The 25345-nt window shown below is 40.2% G+C and overlaps 2 protein-coding genes across 5 annotated transcripts in view; both read right to left on the reverse strand.

Annotated features, from left to right (window-relative positions):
* The window catches only part of LOC122658527 (glycoprotein 3-alpha-L-fucosyltransferase A), a 52594-nt gene extending 40230 nt beyond the window's left edge, over window positions 1-12364 (reverse strand). For 2 of the 4 annotated variants that reach the window (XM_043853529.1, XM_043853528.1), the window contains exons 1-3: window positions 11744-12363; window positions 9673-9839; window positions 6196-6437 (exon numbers count right to left, since the gene is read on the reverse strand). In XM_043853529.1, coding sequence (XP_043709464.1) covers window positions 6196-6437; window positions 9673-9839; window positions 11744-12160 — 826 coding nt within the window. In that variant the 5' untranslated portion in view covers window positions 12161-12363. Of the gene's footprint in view, window positions 1-6195; window positions 6438-9668; window positions 9844-11743 lie in introns of all 4 variants that reach the window. The other 2 variants (XM_043853531.1, XM_043853530.1) reach the window with 2 other exon arrangements.
* Window positions 6128-24522, reverse strand: LOC122658529 (heat shock factor protein HSF24-like). The gene is made up of 4 exons (XM_043853532.1): window positions 24263-24522; window positions 23057-23794; window positions 22822-22828; window positions 6128-6148 (listed from the first exon to the last, which is right to left on the reverse strand). The coding sequence occupies exons 1-2, from the start codon at window positions 24464-24466 to the stop codon at window positions 23057-23059; spliced, it is 942 nt and encodes a 313-aa protein (XP_043709467.1). The 5' UTR covers window positions 24467-24522; the 3' UTR covers window positions 6128-6148; window positions 22822-22828.
* Window positions 24523-25345: the final 823 nt, after the last annotated feature.

Below are 25345 nucleotides of genomic sequence, written 5' to 3' on the forward strand. Positions count from 1 at the left end.
ATTTCTCCACATTCCTCCATCGAAATCTGCAATCTTCTGGGTTGTGCATTCAGTTCTGCCCCCAGTTCCTTCCATTATTGATGATCTGCTGCAACTATTAACGATCCTACTGTAGAGTGGTTCTTAATTGAACCCCTTCTACATTACTTTCTCTTTTAAATAAACAACTTGTAAGGCTATTTGGCCACCAACGATTTTGATTGATGAAGAATTGGATGTTGCCTTTTTGCTGCAGAGAAAGTATGCTGCTGTGAGAGTGATTGAAAAGTGAGAAACTCGAGGATTAGAGAGATTCCGATCTAGGATGTTGGTGGGAATTAATGGTCATATCCCCTTCTCCATATTCTGTTTTTCTCTTCTCAAGTAAGTATTATTTCATATACTGTCAATGGTGATTGCTGAAGTTGATTTAACTTGAGTTTGGAAGGGTTGATAATAATTTTTTATTGTTTTTCATTTACTATTTACATTGGGATTTAAACACAGATAGGGCCATCAAACAGAAGCTAGCGGCAGCCCTGTTTTGGGCCTTATTTGGCTGACATCGACATTGGCAATAAACGGGAATCTGTTCCTTAGATTCAGCCCACATTTTGGGGCATGAAGGCCTTCCCAGAAGTGACCCTCAACCAAGGTTCTAGCCACTGTTGTAACAAATTTCCTAAAATTCTGGTTTTGGGTTTCATAAGATACTGTTTTGACTGTTGACCCAAATCCGACTGTTGAAACATCGCAGATATTTTAGGAATTGTTTACTCTGATAGTTTATGACCATTGACTATAATCTGACCTATATCAGACAAGGTTAACTTTGACTTTATTACAACAACAACAAACTAAATTCTGTTTTAGGGTTTTCTTGAGATCCAGTAAAAGAGGTGTGTAATCTGAACCTACGGTTCATCCTATCTAACCCCCACCAATCTCCTCCAGTATCATTCCTTCAAAAAGGAACTTCCTTTAGGATTTGAATGACTCTAATGAGCTCAATCACATACTCCAAACTTTTCGTCTTAATATGGGATTCCAGTTCAAATGAATATCCTGACCATTCATTCAACTAGTAAATAAAATAGAATATTTTTAATCATTAAGAAAGTATAACCTCTGACATATTTCATAAACCTTTCCTTTTCCAAACTAATCATTTTAACAAATTCTTTGATGCAGAACGTGAGCAGAGGGAAAATAGATCTTTTATGGTCTGGTTGGGTTAATAACGAACCAGTTTTGACCCACATTAACCTTTACGATTGGAGAATTCAACTCCCTAAAATCCAGCATAGTGGGACCTAGTATGGAGGAGAATTGGTTTTGCAATATGGAAGTTATACAGATCCTACTTTTTAGGATCTGTTAGTACCATGGGAGCTATTTAGGAAGTTTTATATACATATTTAATACCAGCGTGAAGATCTTCTGGTGGGGCCCATTCTTAAAAGTTTTTATGATGTGCAGTTGCTAGTTCCTATCTTTTAAGAAACTGAATTATTATCCAGAACCTAGCTTGCATGGAGAAAGATTCCTAAATAGCTTGTAATCTTTTATTTCCTGTTATAGTATGTTACTGCTCTACAAATAAAGTGTAAGGCCATAGAGCCGAAGAGGGAGAAATTAAGTTTGAGATGCCACTTCGGTGGTGAAGCTGGACGGGTTGCAGAGATCCACTGTGGGAAGCAGTGTTGCTGGGTGAGATGTATTGCAAGAATGATCAGTGGGATGCTGATCGAGGATAAGATGGGATGCCCAATTCATATCCTTTTTATTTTTGCTTTCAAATATAAAAAGAAAGAAGAAAAAAAAGTATTCATTTAGTTTGTCCCTAATATCATTGATCTTGTTGCAGTTAATCTCCCACTGGTCTTTCGCTGGATCGATTCTGTATTATGTGGTACCAGAGCATTGGAGGGACTGCAGACAAAAATCGATGAACTAAAACCTACTTTCACTTGAGGGGTGAACGAGCAAATTTGATCCATCGTCGTTGCAAAACTCGTGGATGATTTTTTTTTTTTTTTTTTTTTTTAAGCAGAGGGGAGCTGATGCAAATTGTGGGCAGAGGGAAAATAATCTTTTGTGGTCTGGTTGGGTTAATACTGAACCAATTTTGACCCACATCCATGGTTTGAGAACTCGGTTTCGATACTGGTTTCACCTAACCAAAAAACCAAGTTGGACTGAGATCTCAGCGAGTTGGTGCATTTTTTTATTTTATTTTTTTTAACTCTGTTGATGGTTTTAGTGGGTTTTTGACCTAGTTTGGTCATGAAACTTGGTATACATACTATTTTGGGTCATTTAAACACAATGGCACTATCAAATTTAAAAAAACAAAGTCCAAATAAGAGTTTGACTTAGTGGCAAACCAGGACAGACACTTATTTATGCCTAATATCATTTAAGTAAACGTTTTTATTTAAAATATTATTCATAAATAAGCAAATGCCCTCCTATTTGAATCCAATAAAAGTAGTTAAAGAATTAAATTCCAAAAGGATAAAGAGTCAACCCCTCCAGTTCAAGAACAAAACCTAGATTTTCGGTGGTAGGTGCAATTTCAACTTTTAAATATTGGGGTTTTTTTCAAATCTAAAAATTACATAAATCTTAATATGGTAAAACATTGCTAAAAACCAAAAGTGTAGTAAAATATTAATTTGTTTTGATTTCTAAAAAAATATTTCATTCAGAGCGATTTTGACAACATTCGCGCACACCAAATTAAGTTTGACCGAAACATAACTCCTTCAATATAATCCAGCATAATGGGGCCCAATATGGAGGAGAATTGGTTTGCGATATGGAAGTTATACAAATCCTATTTTTAGGTTATATTACTACTGTGGGGGCTATTTTAGGATTTTTTATATTCAGATTTAATGCCAGCAGGAAGAACTTCTGGTGGAACCTGTTGAGATATTAATGTTAGGGGTGTTTTAGTCAATTAAAGTATCTTAGTGTTAGTCGGCTAGGAGAGGTTGTTTTAGTTATTTATTAATTGTTTTCTTGTAAGTAGGTTAGCTAGGCTAGGGGCAGAATTGTCCTTTGCTGTTTAAACTCTTTATATTATAATATAACAGAGCCTGCAATCTTGACTTAACTATCCAAGATCGCAGACCAGATTTCCATGACGGTGTGTGTCATTCTCTGCTTCTTTTCTCTTCTTCTTTCTTCTCCTTCCCCTTAAGTCTGGTCACAGGATTCTGGTTTTCTAGCAGAACCCATTCTTAAGAGTTTTATGAAATGCAGTTTCTAGTCTCCTATCTTTTAGGAAACTGAATAATTAGCCAGCACCTAGTTTGCATGGAGGAAGTTTCCTGATTAGCTAGTTATCTTTTATTTCCTGTTATATAAATGAAGTGTAAGGTCAAAGAGCCGAGAAGTAGGGAGAAATAAAGTTTGAGATGTCAGTTCGGTGGTGAAGCTAAATGGGTTGCAGAGATCCACCGTGGGAAGCAGTGTTGCTGGGTGAGATCAAGGTTCGAGGTTTCGGTATCTTGGCTGGTTTCGGTCAGCCAAAAAACCGAGTTGTCTTGGTAACTCGCCGAGATCTCGGCTGAGTTAATACTTTTTTTTTCTTCAAATTTTGGCCATTGGTTTCAGGGGTCATATGACCTGAAACTTGCAAGACAGACTATTTTAGATAAACATGGTGGAACCCTTAGTTTTTAAAAATCAAACCCAAAATGGTAGTTTGACTTAGGACCCTAGCTTGGTAGTGTACGCTGTATATATATACTGATATGACCTATTCCACACAATCTTTAGTATTAGAACACATATAATTCAAGTAGAACAACTTAAATAAGCAATAGGAATGAAAAGACGTCAAATTATGAACCATTTCATAAATCATACACTAACATTGTTTGTTATACAGTGTCAAATATATTTTGAGTCAACATTTAACCATACAAGACAAAAACTACCAAGTACCAAGTCACCCCTATCCCTATATGCTCATCCTAATATTGAACCAGTACCCGGCCTTCAAGTTCAAATCCCCTCCAAGGAAGGTTGTTGGGCAGCAAATCTCCTCCAAATGTTGTTCTTGAGCATCAAATCCAAGTGTTCCAAGCTTATTTTGGTAAGATTTGGAGCAAATAAGTGATTTGGAGCTGCTTTCTTCACAAACTGGCGAAAAGCAGCCGAATTTACCGAGAATATGTCGAAATTTCAACCGAGAAAAGTCGAAACATGGTATTTTTATAACTGACTTTGTGTCATTTCAGCTAGATACCGAAATTTCGGCCGAGATCTTGCACGTTTATTGACTCATGGAATGTCTCGTCTCGGTACATGAAAAAACAGAGTTTTTCTACCGAGATATCGGTGAGGCCTCGAACCTTAGGTGAGATGCCTTGCAAGAATGATCAGTGATGCCCCAAGTCATATCTTTTTATTTCTGCTTTCATATGTTAAAGAAAGAGAGAGAGAGAGAGAGAGAGAGAGAGAGAGAGAGAGAGAGAGAGAGAGAGAGAGAGAGAAATTTTCTATTATTGAATTTGTTCGTCCCAATAACATTGATCCATTTGCAATTGATCTCCTACTGGTCTTTCACTCATTCGAGATCAATTCTGCATTATTCTGATTCTTTCCCCATAGCCTCCTCTAAATTTTGCTCTCTAACTAAAGCTCCCTTGGCCCTTCATTACACTGTTCCAAACTCAAGACTCACATGAGAATGACTCTAGTCATATCTACCCATGTTTCAGGTTCTACATTTCCTTTCTATTATTTGTCACCATAAGGCTAGTATTCATTAACATACCTCCATAGACACTTCTCTAACATTTAGTCATCTTTTTTCCTCTCCTAAGTCCAAACCCCCAAAGTTTCATAACCTATTCCAATCAAACCAAGAGGAAACTCCTCTACTCTGGTATCCCATCCCCTAACATAAAACAAGTGCAAACTACAATGTAATCTCAGTTAAGAAGATCAAAACAAATTAACCTCCCAAGCAGCTTGAACATTCCATCTCCTTCATGAGTAGAATATATATGTCTCTTCCCCGCAAAATTTTAAATGTAAATGTATCCAAGTTCGTCATAATTTCTAATAATATTAGAACCAGCGTATCGTACCAGGGCAACGATAGGAAGGGAAGGGAGATGGCAAGCACTAGTGAACACCAAACTGTATGAGCAGATGTACTTGGTATCTAGTTGATATCTTGTTTACATATAGCAATATAGTTATCATGAAATTAAATATCACTACTTAATCCTTCAAAAGAAGAAAATTTTTCGTGTGCACATGTGCTTGTTTGTTTCTTGGCATCTTCTGCATACATATTGTGGAAATCAGAATAAGCCATAGCGAACATCAGAACATAAGTTCATATTTGATTTTAAAACTATGATCTTAGTAGCATAACTAGTAGCAAACAATGGACAGGAGTAACTCAATAGATCTTTTGCTCGATGTCAGCCCTCCCAAAAGGGTGGCGGGAAATAATGGTGAAGTAGTCAACCATGTAGAAATTAGAATGTCTTATCTGAAACCACAACCATGTGGCAATCAACTCATTACATTCATGTCCCACAGCCAGGCGGCATCATTTCATCATATTCATGTTTAAGTGAATGAAATAATCATAACAAGAATTCCCCGTTCTAATTTTAAACAATACCATGGGTTCTTTGAGGAATGATTCCTCCACTATTCTCAAAATCTTGGAAGTCTTGAGATATCTTCTTTACCAAAATTTAATTAGAGAATTTTGACTGTTCTTCGAATTTCGAAATAAGTGTTAAGCATTTTGCTAACAACTAGAAAATTGATAAACTTTACAACCTCAAACCAATAAAAAAAAAACACAAAAATATAAGACAAAACCTATAAATACAGAACAAATTATGGACACAGTTAAAGGCAAACGCAACATAAAGAAATGAATAACCAATAAGTATTTGAAAACCTACTATAAATAAACAATGAAAGAGATAAACGATGCCAGTGCACAATACAAAAACTTATATATTCCCAGTCCTCAAGACTCAAAAATTATAAAATTGGCAGATGCATTTTGGACAAGAATGTACACAATAATAATAATAATAATAATAAAACTTTTTATTATTATTATTTTTTATTTTTTTTGGGGGGTGAATTATTATTATTATTACTACTACTACTACTATTATTATTATTATTATGATAAAACAATATAAGTCACAGTCGAGTGTGCACCTCTTCCGTCACGATTCCTATGACAGCCACCATAAGAGTCTATCTTGATATTTGATTTTTCTAAACCCTCAAGGGCCTGCAGACGGAAATTGCGAGCCGCACAATTGGAAATGAAGGCAGCTGCAAGGGCTTTCTCAGTCTTCGGTTGCACAGGTGCCATGATGTCATACTCAGCCCACGAGAAATAACCAACAGGAACATCTGACGAGAGACTAGTTGTCATCACAACATTATACCCTCTCCTAAAGACAAGACAATTATCATGTCAGTTTTCTTGACTTTCTTGTCGTTTAATTTGCAAATTTCCAGTTTTATCACGCAATGTCAGTCAAAAAAATTATAATAAAGGAGGCCTGCATGGGGTCTTCTACCAGCATCAAAATTTTGTCTCAGGGTAAATAGCCCTCAAGTAACATGATCCATGTTGGCAAGCCCAAATATGATGACTACAAAATGAGTCCTCTTCATAAAATTGAACCACCAACAGTTTTGTCGTCTCGATTGCCGAAACTGTATGACTAGACAGTCATTTACATAGAAAATTTTGTTCCAAGTTCTTGTCTATCTACTACCATTCAAGCCATTATAGGAATCCCCAAAAGAAGAACAAGTTCGCATAGTAAAAGGCTTCACAAAAGCAAGGTTCAAAGCTGCACCGTAGGTATGACATGATAGATTTAGTCCCCTGATACCCACACAACAAATTCTGTGATGTTCTGAGTTTATTACAATTTTTCATATTCTTAGTTTGTTAAGCTATCTTATGCAGCTCTTTTATCAGTGCTTCACAATAACCTATGTCAGCAACCTATGCTGCTACTTGTGGTTTGGAGCAACCTATGCTTCTCTTTTGTCAGTGGCTCGCAGCAACCTATGCCTCTCTTTTATCAGTGGTATGCAGCAACCTATGATGCACTTTTATCAGTGGTTCGCAGCAACCTATGTTGCACTTTTATCTGTCTTCTTTGTGAAGATTACTACTTACTACTCGCCTTCCTTGAGAAGGGCTTAAGATGTTGTTGCTGCTGCGATATTTTGGCTTGCGGTTGATATTCTCTACCGCTTATTTTGCTCATTGTTGTCTGGATTTATTCGACAGAAAATTTTTTTTCCACTGTTGTGCTGATGGCTGGTGTGCTTATGATTATGTTGCGACTGGAAGGTGGTGTTGCTGACTACTAGCTTCTACGTATGGTTGTTTGTTCAAGTTGGGTTCTGCTAGTTATGTCTGTCTTTATTGTTCCAAGCTGGAGCTTAGAGCCTGAGGGGGAGTGTTAAGCAGCACCGTGAGGGGGAGTTAGAGTTACTGTTAAGTCGTGAGAGAGAGGAGTTTGATGTTGAGTTATATAGTTTTACTTTTTAAGATATTTTTATTTTTTTAAGTTGTAATTAGGGTCTTAGTAGGTTTCATACTAAGAGTAGGTTTCCTAATATGACATATACTGTGGAAAATGGAATATACCACGATAGGAAGGTGGTGTTGCTGACTACTAGCTTCTACATATGGTTGTTTGGTCAATTTGGGTTCTGCTAATTATGTCTGTCTTTGTTGTTCCAAGCTGGAGCTTAGAGCTTGAGGGGGAGTGTTAAGCAGTACCGTGAGGGGCGAGTTACAGTTACTGTTAAGTCGTGAGAGAAAGGAGTTTGATGTTGAGTTATATAGTTTTACTTTTAAGATATTATTATTTGTTTAAGTTGTAATTAGAGTCTTAGTAGGTTTCATACTAAGAGTAAGAGCCCGCTTGATAACCTTACAGGTGTTTCTGTTCTGGTTATGTGCTGAGAAACAGCAGAACAGTTTTTGCATTTTCTGTGCTGAGAAACCGTTTTTGACCCGCTTGGTAAACCTGTTCTGGAAACGTTTCCAGAAAACAAAAGTCACCAACCTTAACTTAACATTTTGACATTCTCTTTGCACTTTTTTGACTCTCTCTCTCTCTCACCATTACTAATTACTCTCATCTATATCTACCCCCAAGGCCTCAATTAATTACCCATTCTTCCTACATTCTCTGCATATGGGGTGATTTTACTGGAATTGATTTCTGGAAGATCATCAGTGATCCAAATGGGCACATCAGAAATGGATCTGGTTCGGTGGATACAGCTCTGCATTGAGGAAAAAAAGCCATTATCAGATGTCTTGGACCCCTTTTTGGCTGGAGAATTTGACAGGGAAGAGGAGATGGTTGCAGTTCTGAAAATTGCTCTGGCCTGCGTTCAGACCAGTCCTGAGAGGAGACCTTCTATGAGATATGAATAAATTCTGGTTTGGTACTTAAAAATCAGGCCATTCTGTTAATGAATTATGTAATGTATGTTATTTGTTGATTAAAAATGTAATTTTTCTCTTCTGGGAGATGGGGATTTGGGGGGAATCAGTATCAGGGGTCACAAATAACCCGAGATTTTTTAGATCTAGGGTTCAACGATGAGTGTCCTGAGAAGGGGAATGGGGTTTTTTGTACACATTTCGAGCCAATACTGGCTTCCACTGTCATCGTTGAACCTAAGAGTTCCCTTACATGAAAATCACACCTTCTATGGTCTTCCATGAAGACGATCAGACCAGATCAGAGAGAGACAGAGGGCGAGATAGAGAGAGAGAGAGCGAGAGTACCTGGATGAGACTCTTCGACCTGGTTCTGCAGTAGTCGTTGAAGGAGACGATGAGAAGAAGCGGTTATGGCTGGCCGTGAGGACGAAGAGAGTATATGAGAAGGCTGTCCTTTTTTCCTTTCACTCACGATTTTATTAGGCACACTTTTCCAATTTTGAGCCCAGAAATGACAGAACATGTTGGACATGTTCTGTCAAAAGTCTTCCAGGGAGCATAAATTTTGATTTATGTTTCCAAAAACAGTCACAAAAAACACTTCGTTATCAAGCGGGTTTTTGGGTGTTTTCCCGTTTCTCGGAATGGAAAAACACCAAAAACTATTTCTCGTAAGGTTATCAAGCGGGCTCTAGGTTTCCTAATATGACATATACTGTGGAAAATGGAATAGACCACAATAGGCACAATCCTGAATCCTATCGTGGCCTAGGATTCTCTCCCCTTTTCTCCTATCGTGTTCTTTTTCTTTTTCTTTCTCTCGGTTCTGTTCTTCTTCCTTCTTCTCTTTCCTTCTTCAAAGATATTGGTTTGTAATATCTGATTTTGTCACATAGTTTATTTGCTACAATCAGACAGACCCCTTCATCTTCTTTCCAAAATGATAACAAAATAAAATGTCATATAGTACCTTAATTTTTGTTCGTTTAACTATGTCCAGTCTTTATACCCTTTTGTCAAAGTCCCAACTTTAGCACATTATAGATAGCATCAGAAAATCCCAATAAACACAGCAACATGCAATAATGAAGGTCTTTTGACTCCATAGAAGCATCCAGAAAGTGGCCATAGAAAACCAACTTTGGACAAGTATACCAAGTCCCAATAGGAAGAGAAAGCCATTTCAGACTGTGCTTACCCACCGTCGTGCCTGATCAATGCTGTTCTCTGCATAATAATGAGAGGATTCCATGGACCGAATAACGCTAGCTATCCTTGCCTCTTGAGCCAAACCAAATGTAGCATCGGGCTTCTTTCCTGACTGATGATCAAATCCAAACCTACATCCCACAGCGCAAGTCTTCCACTCCTGCATGGAAGTTTATTATATCAGCAGCTGGGTCTTAAGATATTTTTAAGACCACACACCTCAAAAGAATACTAAACTCAGTCTTAAAAAAATTACATCACAACTGGAAATCAAGCCGTGCTTCCAAAGGGATGGCAAAAGCAATCAGTGGGCTAAAGAGTCAGCACAATTAAGAACCATACATTAGTAGTCGTAAGCTTTCTATAATTTTCATTAAGAAAGTTGTCAGGTTTACAAACAAACTGTTCATACTATGAGATGAGCATGGTATGATGGCAGTCAAGCAGGCATGCCCCCATTGTCTAGCGGTTTAGGACATCTCTCTTTCAAGGAGGCAGTGGGGATTCGACTCCCCCTAGGGGTAGGGTATTATAAAAGGAGGGAAATATTTTCTTAAAATTTAAACGCACAACAAGGTTCATGAGGAATTTCTGTGGCATAGATTGAAGATCCAAGTAATGATTTTATTCAAGGAACTGAAACATGTTTTTGGTGAAATAGATCAGATTCTCCAGGAGTCTAACCAACAACAAGGGATAAATTATACCAACATCGTATTTGTAAGTAACAATACTAAACAACCTTGTCGAAGTTTTTCTTCCCCATTTGGTGAACACTTTCAAAATTTTGTTGGTGGTCAACAGCTCCTGTTGTTGGTTCCTCGCATTTTTCATCAAGAAACAAGCTCTACGGTTGAAATTCAATAGTGCAACCTAATCTCTTCCAACCAACCCACCCCCTCCCCCCCGGGACTTGCAAGGAGATGAAAAGTACTAAGGCACATTTCTATGCATTGTCTTAGGCTACTTGATATGTGTGATGGCAGCAAGAATACTGCAGTAGGTCAATGTTACCAAGTATGACTTCCACAGTGGCAAGTCACTCGTTTAGGTTCAAATGCTAGGTTGCTGATACATCCAATATTCACAGGGCCAATCAACGACCGCCACGTGTCATAGACACCCGCCCCATAGCCAAGGGGAACGAACCGGAGTCCCAGCACCATTCGGGGGCGGCCACTACTCGGGCGCGGCCACACATCCGGGGCGCGGCCTCACCCAGGCGCGGCCTCCTCACCAGGGCGCGGCCTCCTCACAGCCTCACCCAGGCGCGGCCTCCTCACCAGGGGCGCGGCCTCACCCAGGCGCGGCCTCCTCACCAGGGCGCGGCCTCACCCAGGCGCAGCATCATGGGCACCTGAGGTGGGGGCCACCCATCTACGACCCCGATCGTATCGCTAAGACTCATGTCACTACCAGGACTCTAGACCCTTAGAGGTCACGTCATCCAGACGGATTCAAGCACCAAGGACGTTATCACCACACGCGGATATCTATCCACCAAGGATCCTGATGCCACCAGGACACTCCCTCCCGCGGGGAGATGGCCAATCAGGATAGAGCCCCGTTACCCAGGGCCTCTATCCACTCAACGGCACAATCGTCAATCAAACGGGGACTCTCCACACCGCCATATGCTACTATAAAAGGCAAAGGTACACAACCCCATAAAGGACATCTAAACTCATACTGAATAATCACTATTCATCTGTTTGCGCCAGGAGATCTAACTTTGGCATCGGAGAGCCCTAGGCCGGGACCACACCGGTTCTCTCTGATTGACCCCTTTGGTCCACTTGCAGGTGACGGCACTCGCAGGACCGCTCGACGATTTCTTGACGCAACAGTTGCTAACCCCATATACAAACCCTTTAAAGTTATTTTATTTTACTTTTATTTTTATTTTTTTATTTTTTTTTATGAATAACAACAGAATCCAGTGCATTAAATTCATGTGACCAATTATCAGAAAGATAAAACTTGAAATAAAAATTGCAAAGGAAATACACAAAAACAATTGAAAAAGCATAAAAGAAAAGGGGGTAAAAAGACAGAAGAAGAAACCTTTTCCGCACCAGAAACCCAAATAGGCTCAGTCCGAAAGTCTCTAGAATAGGTCACAGCATCCTCTCTCTCCAACCACTCCTCGCAATTCTCAGTCCAATCGTGTGTTGAAGAAGTGGAAGCTTCTTCCTGTGTTGGCAACTCTAAGGCAGTCCCACGAGCAGGCGAATAAGAAACGGTAGACACAGTTGAAGAAGATGAATAGAAGGAGTCGGTCCAATTGTAGACCATAGCAGCTTTCTCAGCCATGTCGAGGCGACCCAAGAAGGCGACCTCGGCGATAACGACGAAGGCTACAAAGAAGGGCATCAGATTCGACCATCTTTTCTTGTTGGGGGATGGAACAACACCAGAGACTCCAACTCCGTCACGGGTCGTTGCTGTTCTTGTCCCTCGCTGCCCTATTCCGAAACCCATCAACAAGTTGTTCGTCACTCCCTGTTTCTCTCTTTCTTCCACATATAGCTATACAAGTAAAGGAAGTTGGGAGCAGGGAAAGGTAGGTTGACCAAAAACCATTAGATTCTGGGAAACTTCAAAATTTCAGGTTTGAAGACAAACCCAAGACAGAGGGAGATGGAATTGAAGGGTTTCAAACTGGCTGGATCATAAAAGAGTATAAATGATTTTTGGGTTTGGGTTTAGGCTTCTGAGTTCTGAGTCAGGTCTTTGTCCTCAGTCAAACCTTGAAAAGTCTGAACACAACACTCAGTGTAACGACTAAACAAATAATGACGACAGAGAATACCTAATCAGCATGGAAAATCCAACCGCATGCAGCAGATGGTCTTGAAAATTGAAGCATTTGATCCGGAGCATGCCCTCCGCCGAGACACAGGGTCACGGGAAATGACAATCATGCTCCATGGGAGTCCTAGGTATTTCCAGTTTTCTATGGATGCAGGGTGATCATTTTGCGCGGCCATGTGTTTGAGTGCACGGCCGTGCATTGTACTCCATCCGATAGCTCTTAGAATTTGAATCATTTGCTCTCTCACTCTTTATTTATTTTTTTTTTTTTTTGATGAAAAAAAGTAAATATATATATATATATATATATTTATAAACCACCTATTGACAGTTGTCACTACACACATTCTGTGCCAAGTTCTTGGCAACTATCATACTAAAAGTATCAGCACTAAACCTAAAACGTACATTTTGAGTTAGGTCCAAAATATACAATAGTTTAGGAAATATGTGCAATGGCCACTGGCATTTAGTTAGAGTTGGAGAGATTCAGTGATCCACCAATTGTCACACCAAATTTCCTTAATCTGCAATCCAATTCTAGTAGCATGGTCGATACCCTTACGGATAGCAAAAATACATGTTGCCAGGTCATCCTGACATATCACCTTCCTTGCATCAAAAAACTTAAATCTATCGTCAACCAAAAAGAGAAAGGACCATCCGACCTCGATCAGTCCAGGGGAACTGAATCCTGCACAGATTAAGATAATAAAATCATAATTAGGAAGAGTAAAAACAGAAGGCGTTAAAGGGTACATCGTATGATGCATTAAGTCATTCCGAGAGAAACAACCCAAGTCATAGAGATTAAGATCAGCAATCCACTTAGACACAAGTTTAATAATACATAGAGGATTAGGATCTAGGGAACCACCCAATACTTTGTTTCTACAGGTCTAGATGTAATAGCAAGAAATAATGAAAATACTAAAAAACCAGACTAGAGTAGGTTTGTTGGACTTAAAATGGAAATAGAAGAACCGACAAAACAAAGAAATAGAGTCAAAACCCAAAATGTCGGGCCTTAGCCCCAATGGTCCAGCCGCCCAGATGCGTTTGACCCAATCACAAGAAAGGAAAAGATGTCATATAGATTCAACACCAGTTCCATAGAGAGCACAGGTCGAGTCAATCTGGCTCCATTTCGATACAATATCCTTGGTAGGAAGTCCTGCATTTAGCACACGCCAAAAGAAAATTTTAAACTTAGGATGAATAGGGAGCTTCCAAAAAAAATTCCACCAACTAACAAAATTAGTAGAAGTGCAAGCAGATGAGGAAATTAAATGTCGTGCAGCCATATTAGTGGAAAAGAGGCCAGACTTGGTCTTAAGGCAATACCACTGATCATTAGAATCAGATAACCTAATCGAATTGATGTGAGGGGTAATAAATTGTTGACAGGTACTATCATTGATGAGATCCAAGTTCCAAGCAGTACCATCCCAGAAATGGCTAACAGTTCAAAATTTAGATTTCAATGATACCGGCTTGGAGGTTAGAGATGCAAGATTGTTTGTCAGAGAGGGGATCCATTTATCATACCAAAAAGAAGTCGCACAACCATTTCCAACCCTTTTGCCGACCAACTGTGCAAGAACTGGAGTTACCTGAGCGATGCTATTCCAGGTCCAGGAACCCTTTTTTGCAACAGTCCTAGGATCGAAAAGACTGGTTTTAGGAAAGTACTTAGCTTTTAACACTCTGGCCCACAAGGAAGATGGTTCGTTAATTAACCGCCATCCCAATTTTAAAAGCAGGGCCTGGTTATGGTGTTCAGCTTTCCGAAAACCTAACCCCCCCAAGGCCTTGGGTCTACACATCTTATCCCAAGAAATAAGAGAAGATATTTTCTTAGCCCCACCATTACCCAGCCAGAACTGAAGGCAGATAGAGTAAATTTTCTGACAAATCTGACGCGGGAAGCGATAACATTGCATCAGATAGGCCGGGGTCGAGGCCAACACAGGTTGAATGAGAACACCCCGTCCAGCGAATGAAAGAGACGTAGTCTTCCAAGAGGTAAGTTTACCAGACAAGCGTGAGATCAATCCATCCAGTTGTCTAACCTTAGACTTATTATGAAACAATTTCGTTCCCAAGTACAAAGAATCCCGAGACATTTCCTTAATACCAATGACCGATGAAAGGAAAGCACGAGAAGAAGCGGGGACATTTTTACTGAAATGGATTTCACTCTTAGTAAAGTTAAGCTCTTGACCAGATAGATCGGAAAAGAGATCTAAAATAGCCTTGATAGAAAGCAAATCCTCTTGATTAGCACGACAAAATATAAAAATGTCATCTGCAAACAGGAGATGGGAGATCTCAGGACCTGCACGTGATATTTTGACCCCACGAAAAGAATCAAGATCTCGATATGCAGAAAGCAAGCAAGACAAAACTTCCATTGCGACAATAGACAGAAAGGGGCTGAGGGGGCAACCTTTTCGAAGCCCCCTAGAGGCATGAAAATATTCAAAGGGGCTCCCATTCAACTTCATAGAAAAAGAGGTAGTAGAGATAAGAGAAGACACCAAATGGATCCATTTATCACCAAATCCTAAGAATCTAAACAAAGAAGTAATAAGACTCCACTCAATTCGATCATACACCTTGGACATATCAATTTTTATGGCAACAAATCCTTCTTTACCTTTAGTGTGCTTAAAGAAATGAAAAATCTCTTGTGCCAGAACAATATTATCAACAATCTGTCTTCCTGGAATAAAAGCAGCCTGAAAAGGTGAAATAAAAGACTAGAGACAAGTTTTAAGTCTAGTAGCAAGTAACTTAGAGATAATTTTATATGAAACATTGCAAAGGCTAATGGGTCTATAATCACTAACTGAGGAAGCTTGATCCTTTTTTGGAATCAGACAGATAAGGGTATGATTCATGCCAGGTGGAAGCAGGCCAGAATGAAAAAATTCAACCACTGTTCTATGTATGTCAAGAGAAATGATATCCCAAAATTTTTGAAAAAACCCAGCATTAAAACCATCCATACCTGGAGCTTTCAAAGGACCAAGCGAAAAACTACCTTTTTAATCTCGTCCAGCGTAGGAGAAGTACAGAGATAATCCGATTCACCTGGTTGAAACACAGGAGGAAAGAGACACTCCATAAAGCTGGCATCCAGGGGATTAGAGGTGGTAAACAACTGTGTAAGATGGGTGGCAAAGATGTGTGCAACAGCTTTAGGGTCCTCAACCAAAATTCCAGAGTCATCCTTAATGGAGATATTGCAGCGCTGTCGGAGATTGGTTTTTGCAATCAAATGGTAAAACCTGGTATTGCGATCTCCATCTTTAATATAGAAATGTCTGGACTTTTGGAGCCAAAACAATTCTTCCGCCTCAAAGATCCAATTCAATTTCTGAATCACTCGTTTGATGGCACAAGGGTCAGGGGTCATCCGCTCAGACTCCGAAAGATGAGACAAAAAGAAATTGGTTTTAAGATTGTCAACATGGCCAAAAACATCCTTATTCCATCGTTTCAGTTTGTTAGAAAGGGAAGAAAGTTTACAAGGTAAGGAATCATAATGTAGAGAATTCCAGGTTGAAGTACAAAAATAAAAAAATTCTGGATGTGCGGTCCAAGCTTCATGGAAATGGAAAAGTTTTTTGTAGGAACGGCGAGCGGCAACGGTATTCAAACAAATAGGATTGTGGTCGGAGCCAAGGGAAGACAATTTACTCAGGATGGTAAAAGGAAGGAGATCAAACCAAGACCTAGAAGCAAACACCCGATCCAAACATTCCTTAATGAGATATGGTGGTTTCTGTTTATTGGACCATGTGAACCTCGATCCTGGTAAAAGAACTTCTTCCAGAGTCAAAGTCTGAATAAGACCTGAAAGCTCACAACCCGATTTGGACAACACAAAAAGGAGCACCCCCCATCTTGTCCTCAGCCTGGAGAACCTCATTAAAATCCCCAATAATACAGAAAGGTTGAGTTAAGGAGGAAAGAAAGTCTCATAAAGCAGTCCAATAAGCAATTCTATCAACAGCATGAGGAGGAGCACAGATACAAACAATCCAAAAAGCCTGAGACGAAGATTCACCAATCAGTAAAGCTATAACATTATCCAAGCAAACACATTGTAATACTGAAACAGCAGCCTGAGCCAACACCCAAAGGCCACCTTTTTTCCCATGTGACCCTGAGCTATTTTGAAACTTAACAGAAACATAAGATGCAAAGGGGGACAAATGACGTATGCTATCATGATCAGAACATTTAGTTTCACACAGAAAGGCAACATCAGGTTTATACTTAGAGAAGTGAAAGGCTAAACATTTACGTGTAAACTTATTATTACAACCATGAATATTTCAAGCAAAAATTATCATTATAGAAGGAAAGACAAAGTACGTACAAAAATGAAACAGTCTGCGTGGAACAAAGCATCTACAGGAAGCACGAATGTTGAGATTCCAGATGCAAAAACACTAGGCAAGCAATGAAATAAGGAAAATGCAATAAAAGTTAAAGAGCCAATGACAGACAAGGGATAATCTTACAGGGTTTGGCGCTTCCAGACTTGTAGTGAGAATCTGAACCAGCCTAGATGAGGCCATATTTGTGGACACCTCACTACCTTCACCACCCCCCACCCGAAGTTCACCCAACCAGTCATGGACCATCACCAAGAGGGAGGTAGGATCACTAGAAAAGGATAACACTTGGAGCAAAGAAGCGCAAAAATTAGAAAACTCTTGAAGCAAGGGCTGCACAGCAGGAGAAGGGGATAGCTTTAGTTTCTTGAGGGGAGGCTCACAGACGAGGCTCCCTTCAAAGATCGCATTCTGGTCGACATGCCGGACTGAAGGTAACGGAGCAGACTGGACTTCGTAGGAGGGATCCAAATCCAAAGGAGAGAGCGAACGTACATCAGGGGTCACCAGCACCGGAGATGCAGCAGCAGGGCCCAGTTAAGTAGACAAGGCAGTAGTCGGGGGCTCCAACAGTAAAGTTGCAAGAAACTCATCCGTCGATGAGATGGTGTCGCCAACAACCTAATCCGCCGAAGGTAGCTCTAGTAGAGGCCACTGGAGGTCTTGCTCGAAGTAGCCAGCGTTGAGATCGATCCCCGTAGCGTCAGCCTCAGAGAACTCCCATTCCATGTCTGCAAGTGGTAGAGCAGAAGCTCCATCCATTGGAAGAACTTCCTCATCACATACTTCAGTAATAATCGGCTCTGAAATATTTCGAAAGTACGAGTCATTCTCAAAACACCAATCACCCACATCCACCGAAGCACAAGAAAGAAACCCCTCAAGACCAGTGAAGTTAAACCGAAGTGGCCGTGTAATAGCTTGATCAAACCGGTGATCAGAAGTCGAGGGAGCCGAGCAAACTCCAGCCACAAATGGAACAAACAGACACAAATGGAACAAATCTGTAGAGCCTCATACTTGAGATTCATAGGGAGAAGATCACTGTGATCGTTTCGGATCTTGGAGTGGAGACAGGCTGGATGCCTCCATTTGATTAAGGCCTTCACTCGAGCAACCGTACGAGGGAGCCCGACATCATGCTGGAGATAGAGCTTGACCACTTTACCCACAAATAAAATAGCCTGGCGAAGAGATTCAGCCGAAGAAGCTTCCACCGGGACAGGGCTAACTTGAATCCATATCGGAATCGTCTCACGTTCACTGGTGAACAAGGCATCATCAAGGCATGAGGAACGAGATAGACAAGCCCTTGCCCACACCACCAAGGGCATAAGGAGATGAGCCGATCATGCGACGTGTGGTTGAGGACGTGTAAAACAAACATTCCATCCCCGAGCCAATGGTAATCAGTCACTCCCATCGGCCTCCAAATGTTGAGAAGCTGGGAACAAAATAACTCCAAAGATGGTTTAGGGTGTCCCACCGTGAAGCCAAACACCACTGGGTGATCCAGACTGTATAAGAAGTTAAGATTCTTCCTTTGAATCCCTTGTGCCAGCAGCTCTTGATTGAAAGTCCAGTTCGATTCCAAGGGAATGTCGTCGGGTGACCCCTGACGAGGATGATTCAAGTTCCAGCCATATCCAAAGTCTAATCTGCGCCGACTACGATACGGACGTCGAATGCGAGAGCCAGCGGATCTTTGAAGGGGCCTGCTATGAGGCAACATGGAGGGAAAGACAACAAACCAAACAATAGATAGAAGAAACAGTAACAAACGAATAACTTAGCAAGACCCTACCAAGAGGATCAAACCGGACGGTAAAAGCAGAAAAAACAAAAAAAGAAGCGCAAGCAACGCAGCAGCAGGACTCTAGACACAGAATTGAGCCAAAGCATATGAAGAAAAAGCACGACAAGCCAATCCCGACACATGGAAGCCCATCATGTAGGCACAGAAAGCCAAAACACCAAAATAGAAAACAACAGAAAGGCGAGAAAGTGATAGTTGCATTAAGGCAGGTGAAAATGAGAATGGGGTGAGGTAGTAAGTCAGTACATATTCCCACAAAGTCTGTCCACGCCAAACCCCAAAGAGAACGCAATAAAGAGAGTGAGGGTAGTAGGTGGGTAGATAGAAGTATTAAAGAAAAAGATTTAAGGGTGGAAGATCATGATAGCAAACGTCACCCCGCAGTGAGGGAAAAGAGGAGAACTCATATTGTTCACTCTCACTCTTATTTTAAGAGTGCATAATAATGCTTAGGGTATGATGATATGCAATGTCCACACTAAAGAGCCCATTTTTTTAGGCAAACCACTCAAGCTTATCCTCATGAGGAAATAGAGGGATGCTCAATCAATTGGGAAACCCTGTTGAACAAGACACCATTGGGTTAAGGAGTTGTTACTCTGCAAGACTGCAACCATCAAATGAGGGAATCCACTTATCTCGCCAAATATTAATAGCATCTCCATTACCCACAAGCCAACAAAGCCCAAAGTTTAAAACTTCATGCCCTTCTATTATGCTAGCTGCCCCAACCCCAACTTGGGGAGTTCCCAACCGTAGTATGTAAGAAGTTATATATATTAAGGATAATATATAGCCTTGAGAAACCTAGATAATAAAGTGTCACATTCAGTCCACAATCTCCAAGCAATCTCAGACAATAAAGCACTATTGTAAAGCACATAAACCCATAGCGACAAGCCGACAATGACACTCATATAGTAAAAATACAATCCCTGACATTCATCATAGAAAAAAAATGGAGAGAGGGGAGATAACCATCTCTAAAAAACGGAAGGGTAGATGTGTTTACACCTCATTTTTGGTCTATTTCGATCAATAGAGAAATAGACCGAAATCTATTTCAGTCAAAACTAATATGTTAATTAGTGATCGAAAAAATGATCAAGGATCGAAAATGGTCAGTAAACGTTCAATGACCGAAAAGGCAAGAACGATCAGTTCGGTCAGAAACGGTCAATGACTGAAAACGGCCAGAAAATGGTCATGACTGAAAACAGTCAGAAAAACAAAAGATCACGACCGAAAACGGTCAGAAAACCATCAATGACCTAAAAAACCATGCATACTTCAAGGTCGTGCATTGTACGTGTCATGTAATGGGTTCCTTTTTGAAATTTGAACAACAAAGTGGGAAGGTGGTGAAGGAGGTTATGTGCAGTTACAGAACCACCTGCAAGTGTTCAAATTTAAATTCAAATGTAAAGGGATGGAGATAGGAAGTTACTTAACCACCTAATGACTACAAGGGATTGCCAGCTACAACTATATAAATGATGATAGCGATGAAGAAGGGATCCACAAATCAATCAAACAATTTGCAATTTATGTTTATCTTTTATCTTTTCTTGTTTAGGAGTAGTGTAATTGTAAATGGTTCCTGTTCTTTTCCTTGAAAGAACCTGTTGAGGTTACTCTTCAACAATACTATATTCTTAGTCAAAGTGAAGATCTCTACAGTCCTTCAATGGCAAGATGAAAGCATCTCAAAAGAGGCGTCATTGGGCGTTAATGGAGGGTTTGTAAACATTTTACCATAGCTGTATCTGGAGAGTAAATTAATTTGATTTCTCCTTTTTCTTTTTTCTTGGCATTGCATTTGAAAAAGTCCTTGGATTACTAAGGCACTGGTACAACCCACTCTTTGATTCAATTCATTTTGTGGCATCTTCAAATCACGCCGTCAATGCCGAATTTAGTGGAAACAAGATGATGTTTTCCCTAAACTCTAAAACAAATCAACACAATACTTTCCCTGAAATCAAAATGAAATATTTGGGTGAGTTATCAGAGAGGAATGGAGGGAGAGAATGGGTAGGGATAATCAATATGGAAGGGGGAGAGAGAGAGAGAGAGAGAGAGAGAGAGAATACCTACAATGCCAGAAGTATCTCTTTGAGATTTCGGTAATGGTTGGACCTTTATGATGTATCTATTTGAGAGTTCAGCAAAGGTATGACTTTTATCTCTTTTGGAGAAATAGAGTTGTAAATAAGACGGTTAAAACGAGTGTTCGACAACAAGCTTCTTTCTCTTGAGTCTCTAGTCCTAGATATGTTTGTGATGATATTAATAATTTGGGACGGTCAGGACAACGGTTTTGTTTTGAAAGTTGATCACTAAGTTTTGCTCTCTTGGGCAATTTGGGAAGCTACATAGTTTTTTAGAATTGTGTTGTATCAAAGTTCTGCTCATGGCCATGCCGAAAGTGGATCCCTGAGTTAATAATGTTCTTTTATTTATCTTAAATTTTGCTGATAGCTATGTCGAAGGTGGAATTTTAGAATTTTATTGTATTTTATTTTCCCATCTAGGTATATATGCTTGGATGTTAAATTTTTATACATCCTCTTATTATGATATGGGAGAGGATTGGGTAATGCCCCCAGCTTTCGGTAAGCTAACGGCATACACCAATCATAGGGTTAAATAAAGGAGAGAAGATGATACATACTACGCAATCTAGTGACGTGCCCAACCTTTTCCCTTATAATAAGAGAGAGAGAGAGAGAGAGGAGCTGTTCATTGAATCCAAAACTTTAGTTTTCACACTTTTACTATTCATTGATTGGTTAGTGAAGAATAAAGCATTAGAAACATACAAAACTTTTATGCAATAAAGACATTAAGACCTTCGCTCTCCTCCATTAAAATTAGTCACGGGACTATACTAATGGTGGCCACTGGCCAATTAAATACCCTTTAGTTTCCATTATTCTGATTAATTGTGTTCCTTCTGTTCACTTTAATTTCATGGAACAATCCAAATAGAGAATTGAATACAACTTGGAAAGAGTAAAAAGTACTGAAGAAGGAACAAGAAGAAGATAAAGAGACTAGACATATTTGAGAGAGTATCTCAATGGTCCTGAAACTTTCTTTCCCTGCTGATGGGTTGAATCATTAGTGGAGTGGAATGACCAAATAAATGGGTATTGTCATTCTCCAACTCAACCACCCAAATAACAATTAATACAATTAGTAAAGATTAATACTAATTAATTTATATTAGCTGTTGCGTTGGTCACACGTAATCCGCTAATTTGGAAAACTTGAAATTGATGGTCCCCCAAAAAATGAATTCTTCATGTAAATGCTAATGTGGATTCCATTTCCAAAGCTTCCATAGAGATCGATTAGACTCCATGTTTCATGCTTTAAGTTCCAAGTACCCAGCGGTCGACCACTACGCGTGGTAGCTAGAAGACCTGTAGAACCTACTTTACACAATTACAGTCGAGATGTCACTCATGACTTGCCAACAAGAAAGAGAAATCTAATAGTCCAGATTTAATAATAGTCTTCAAAATGGGGAAAAAATGTTTGGTTAACTTGTTTGTTTGTGAATAAAAGTCAATAAACCAAACCAAACCAAAGATTTCAAATGTTTGCTTTGTTTTTCAAACATATCATTTGTCATGGGTTAGTTGGTGATGATCCGATTCACACCAGATCCACTAATACTTGTCATTGTAAACTAAGTTTCTACTCCAACGTATTATTCGGGTTTATAAAGAATTTGACGAATAATTGTAAAATCCCAAACAGGTGGTGTCAAACCAAAACCAATGATACATCATTAACTCCATAATATAAAAATATTGTTTAATAATAGAAAAGGAGAATATAATGTACATAAAGTAAAGAGGGGATGAGAGATAGAAATCATGGTGTGTGAGAGTTATGTTTCCCATTCAAGACCCTTTACAATCATCATCATCATAACAAATTCACAATTGACTGAAAAAGAAAACAAAGGAAGAAGGAAGAAAGTATCCATCCATCCATGTGAAGATCTTCTAAACCTTTCTACTACTTTAACTAAACTATCACACGACTGAAGAGTCTGAGAAAGAACCTTTTTTCTGCTTTATGGGTCTCTTCCAGACTCCACCATTACCCTTAAACTACTACTACTGCTATAACTGGACCTCATAGTTCATATCATCATGAATCATGACGATTTACACAAAAAGAGACCATTCTATATTTCTTTCTTTCCAAAACATCTCTCTTTCAAACGAATCGAATCAATGTACAGTGATTGTTGTTTGGCACGCCTTTGTCCTTACGGTACGACACGCACCCATTTAGAATTTGGAAGCAATCTGTAAAGTTTCAGTTGCAGACCTTGCTGGTCTCGCCTGGTGAAGAAGATATCCTCATCCATGGCACCTCGAAATCCCTCGCCACTTTCATCGGTGACCCACCCCCGGCCCCACCCAAGTCTTCAGGGCCACGTCCTCTCTTATTGTTGTTCATCCTCAAACAAACCCCGAACAGCTTCACTTCTTCTTCCTCCCCCACCTCCTCCTCCTCCCTTTCTTCTCCACTTAGTTTTTCGTCATCATCATCATCATCATCATCATCATCGTTGATGTTTTTGTCGTTACTGATATTGTCACCGTCACGGCAAATCTCGACCGACGGATTACGGCTGGGCCCATTGGTCCCTTGCGACATGATGCGGTCTATCTGCTCGGGACCCACCTTGAGGTAGTTGGACAAGAAAGCCATCAACTCCTCGCACTGTTTCTTCGTCTGCGCCAGCTCTGCACTCAGCATCTTGTTATCCTTCCTCAGCTTCTCATTCTCGTCCGACAGATCCGAAGCCGTCGTCTCATCTGACGCGTGGTTCCTTGATCCAGGTGACGAGGTCGAGGTGGACCCCACATCCTCCCCCGAAATCGCCGGCGTTGACATTCCTCCTCCTCCTCCATTGCCGTTGCATTTTCCGACGTGTAGAGACGCCGGCACCGCCTTACGCCGGTGGATATCGCAGAGTAGTTCTTTCTCTCCTTTTTTGAAAGACTCGTTCGCGAATTCCCATCTGTCCGGCACTATCTTCCGGAAACCCTGCTCACATCACATCACAACGTCATTTGTTGTTAATTAGTGTAGTTAATTATAATTAAAATTAATCTTCTCAAAAACCATCCAAATGAGCCGCCTTGCAATTTCCGGCTCGTATTTCGGAAAGTGGTTAGTTTTAGAATTTTGACAAATTTGACTCCAACACGTTTCGGCTTTCGCCAGCTGGAAACTTCTAGTCCTTCCAACGATGGCTACTTTCTTGATCCTTTAATGGGAGCCATCAGATTAGAATCTCGAACAAAAGTACACCACTCTACTCGATGAATTAATCAGAACCGCAAAATTTGATACCCACCATACCGGTATATTCCAATCCCATGATAGCAAAAAAATAAAAGAGAACGAATCTTCTTTTGTTTTTGGAATTAGCGAATATCCATAGCAGTTCTTCTAGAATACTCTAGAGCATACCCTAGCAATCCTAGAGAGAGGAGAGAGAAGAATACGTACATAGGTGTTGAGTTGGCGAACGAAGCTGGAGAAGTTGTTGTGCTTGAAGTACTTAGGAAGCAAATCCTTAGCGAAATCTGCAGGTTTCCAGACGATGAAGGTAGTTCCGGTGTCGTTCCAGGAAATCACATCGTCGGAGATCGGATCTTCCACCAACTGATACGTCTTCGTCAAGAACGGTGCCGGAACACATCGCTGCGTCATCTTCGCTAATTCCTTTCTCCAGGCAGGCTCAATCGAAACAAAAAATAATAATAAAACTGGTTGGTTGTAAACCCTAAAACAGAGATTAAGATTGCTTCTTAAACCCTAAGATAAAATGGAATTAAATGTTCTAGAAGGAAGAAGAAGGCCAACTGAAAAGCAGAAGAGCAGTCAAGAACTCCCAACCCCAGCAATAGAAACCAATCACCAACAAGCCCGTTGAGTTCATGAGATCCCAGTGAGATCGAGAGTAGAGAAGACCGTCACACTTTCTTTCTTTTTCCATTACTCCTCCTCGTGAACGAAGTCACGAAGAAGACGATCCCGATTCCGCTTCAAACTCACCGGGCACACGACCATAACGAAACTTTATCTGCTTCTCTGCTTCTCTGAGGCTCAGTCGATGAAGGAATAGAATTGATTTATTGGGAAAGAGAGAAATTGATGGAAGCTTTGGAAGAAATAAGCTCTAGAAGAAGCGGTAGGTTTGTGCTCTTCTCTTTATAAACTAAACCTATTCCATGGAGAGAGAGAGAGAGAAGAAAGGGATCTTTCTTTATAGAAAGAAAGAATTACTGATCACTCACTACACACGCGCTTGCTTTTTCTTATACGAAGAAGAAGAAGAAGAATTGGAAGTCTACGATAAGCTTCTTATCAACTTGGGATGAAGCTTCGGCGATTTTTTTATCATCGATATGGACACGTGGCCTTCATCTGTCGCTCCTTCTGTTTTTTTCCCGGGTGTATCCTTCCCGAGTTTTCTACGAAGAAATGAGGTAAGAAAAGAAAAGAGAACCCCAAACACTCCCCCCACCCCTTCACCTAACCACCTCACTCTCTCTATTTATTATAGTCTCTGTCACGCGCCGCGCAATC

The sequence above is a fragment of the Telopea speciosissima genome, chromosome 4 (genome assembly GCF_018873765.1).
Source record: "Telopea speciosissima isolate NSW1024214 ecotype Mountain lineage chromosome 4, Tspe_v1, whole genome shotgun sequence".
NCBI classification, from domain to species: domain Eukaryota; kingdom Viridiplantae; phylum Streptophyta; class Magnoliopsida; order Proteales; family Proteaceae; genus Telopea; species Telopea speciosissima.

Excerpts from the sequence above, each read along its gene's own strand:
- LOC122658529 (XM_043853532.1), bottom strand. The coding sequence starts at position 24,466 with ATGACGCAGCGATGTGTTCCGGCACCGTTCTTGACGAAGACGTATCAG. Across the intron at positions 23,795-24,262 it reads TTCGCCAACTCAACACCTAT|GGTTTCCGGAAGATAGTGCC; the intron begins GTACGTATTCTT and ends TGATGTGAGCAG.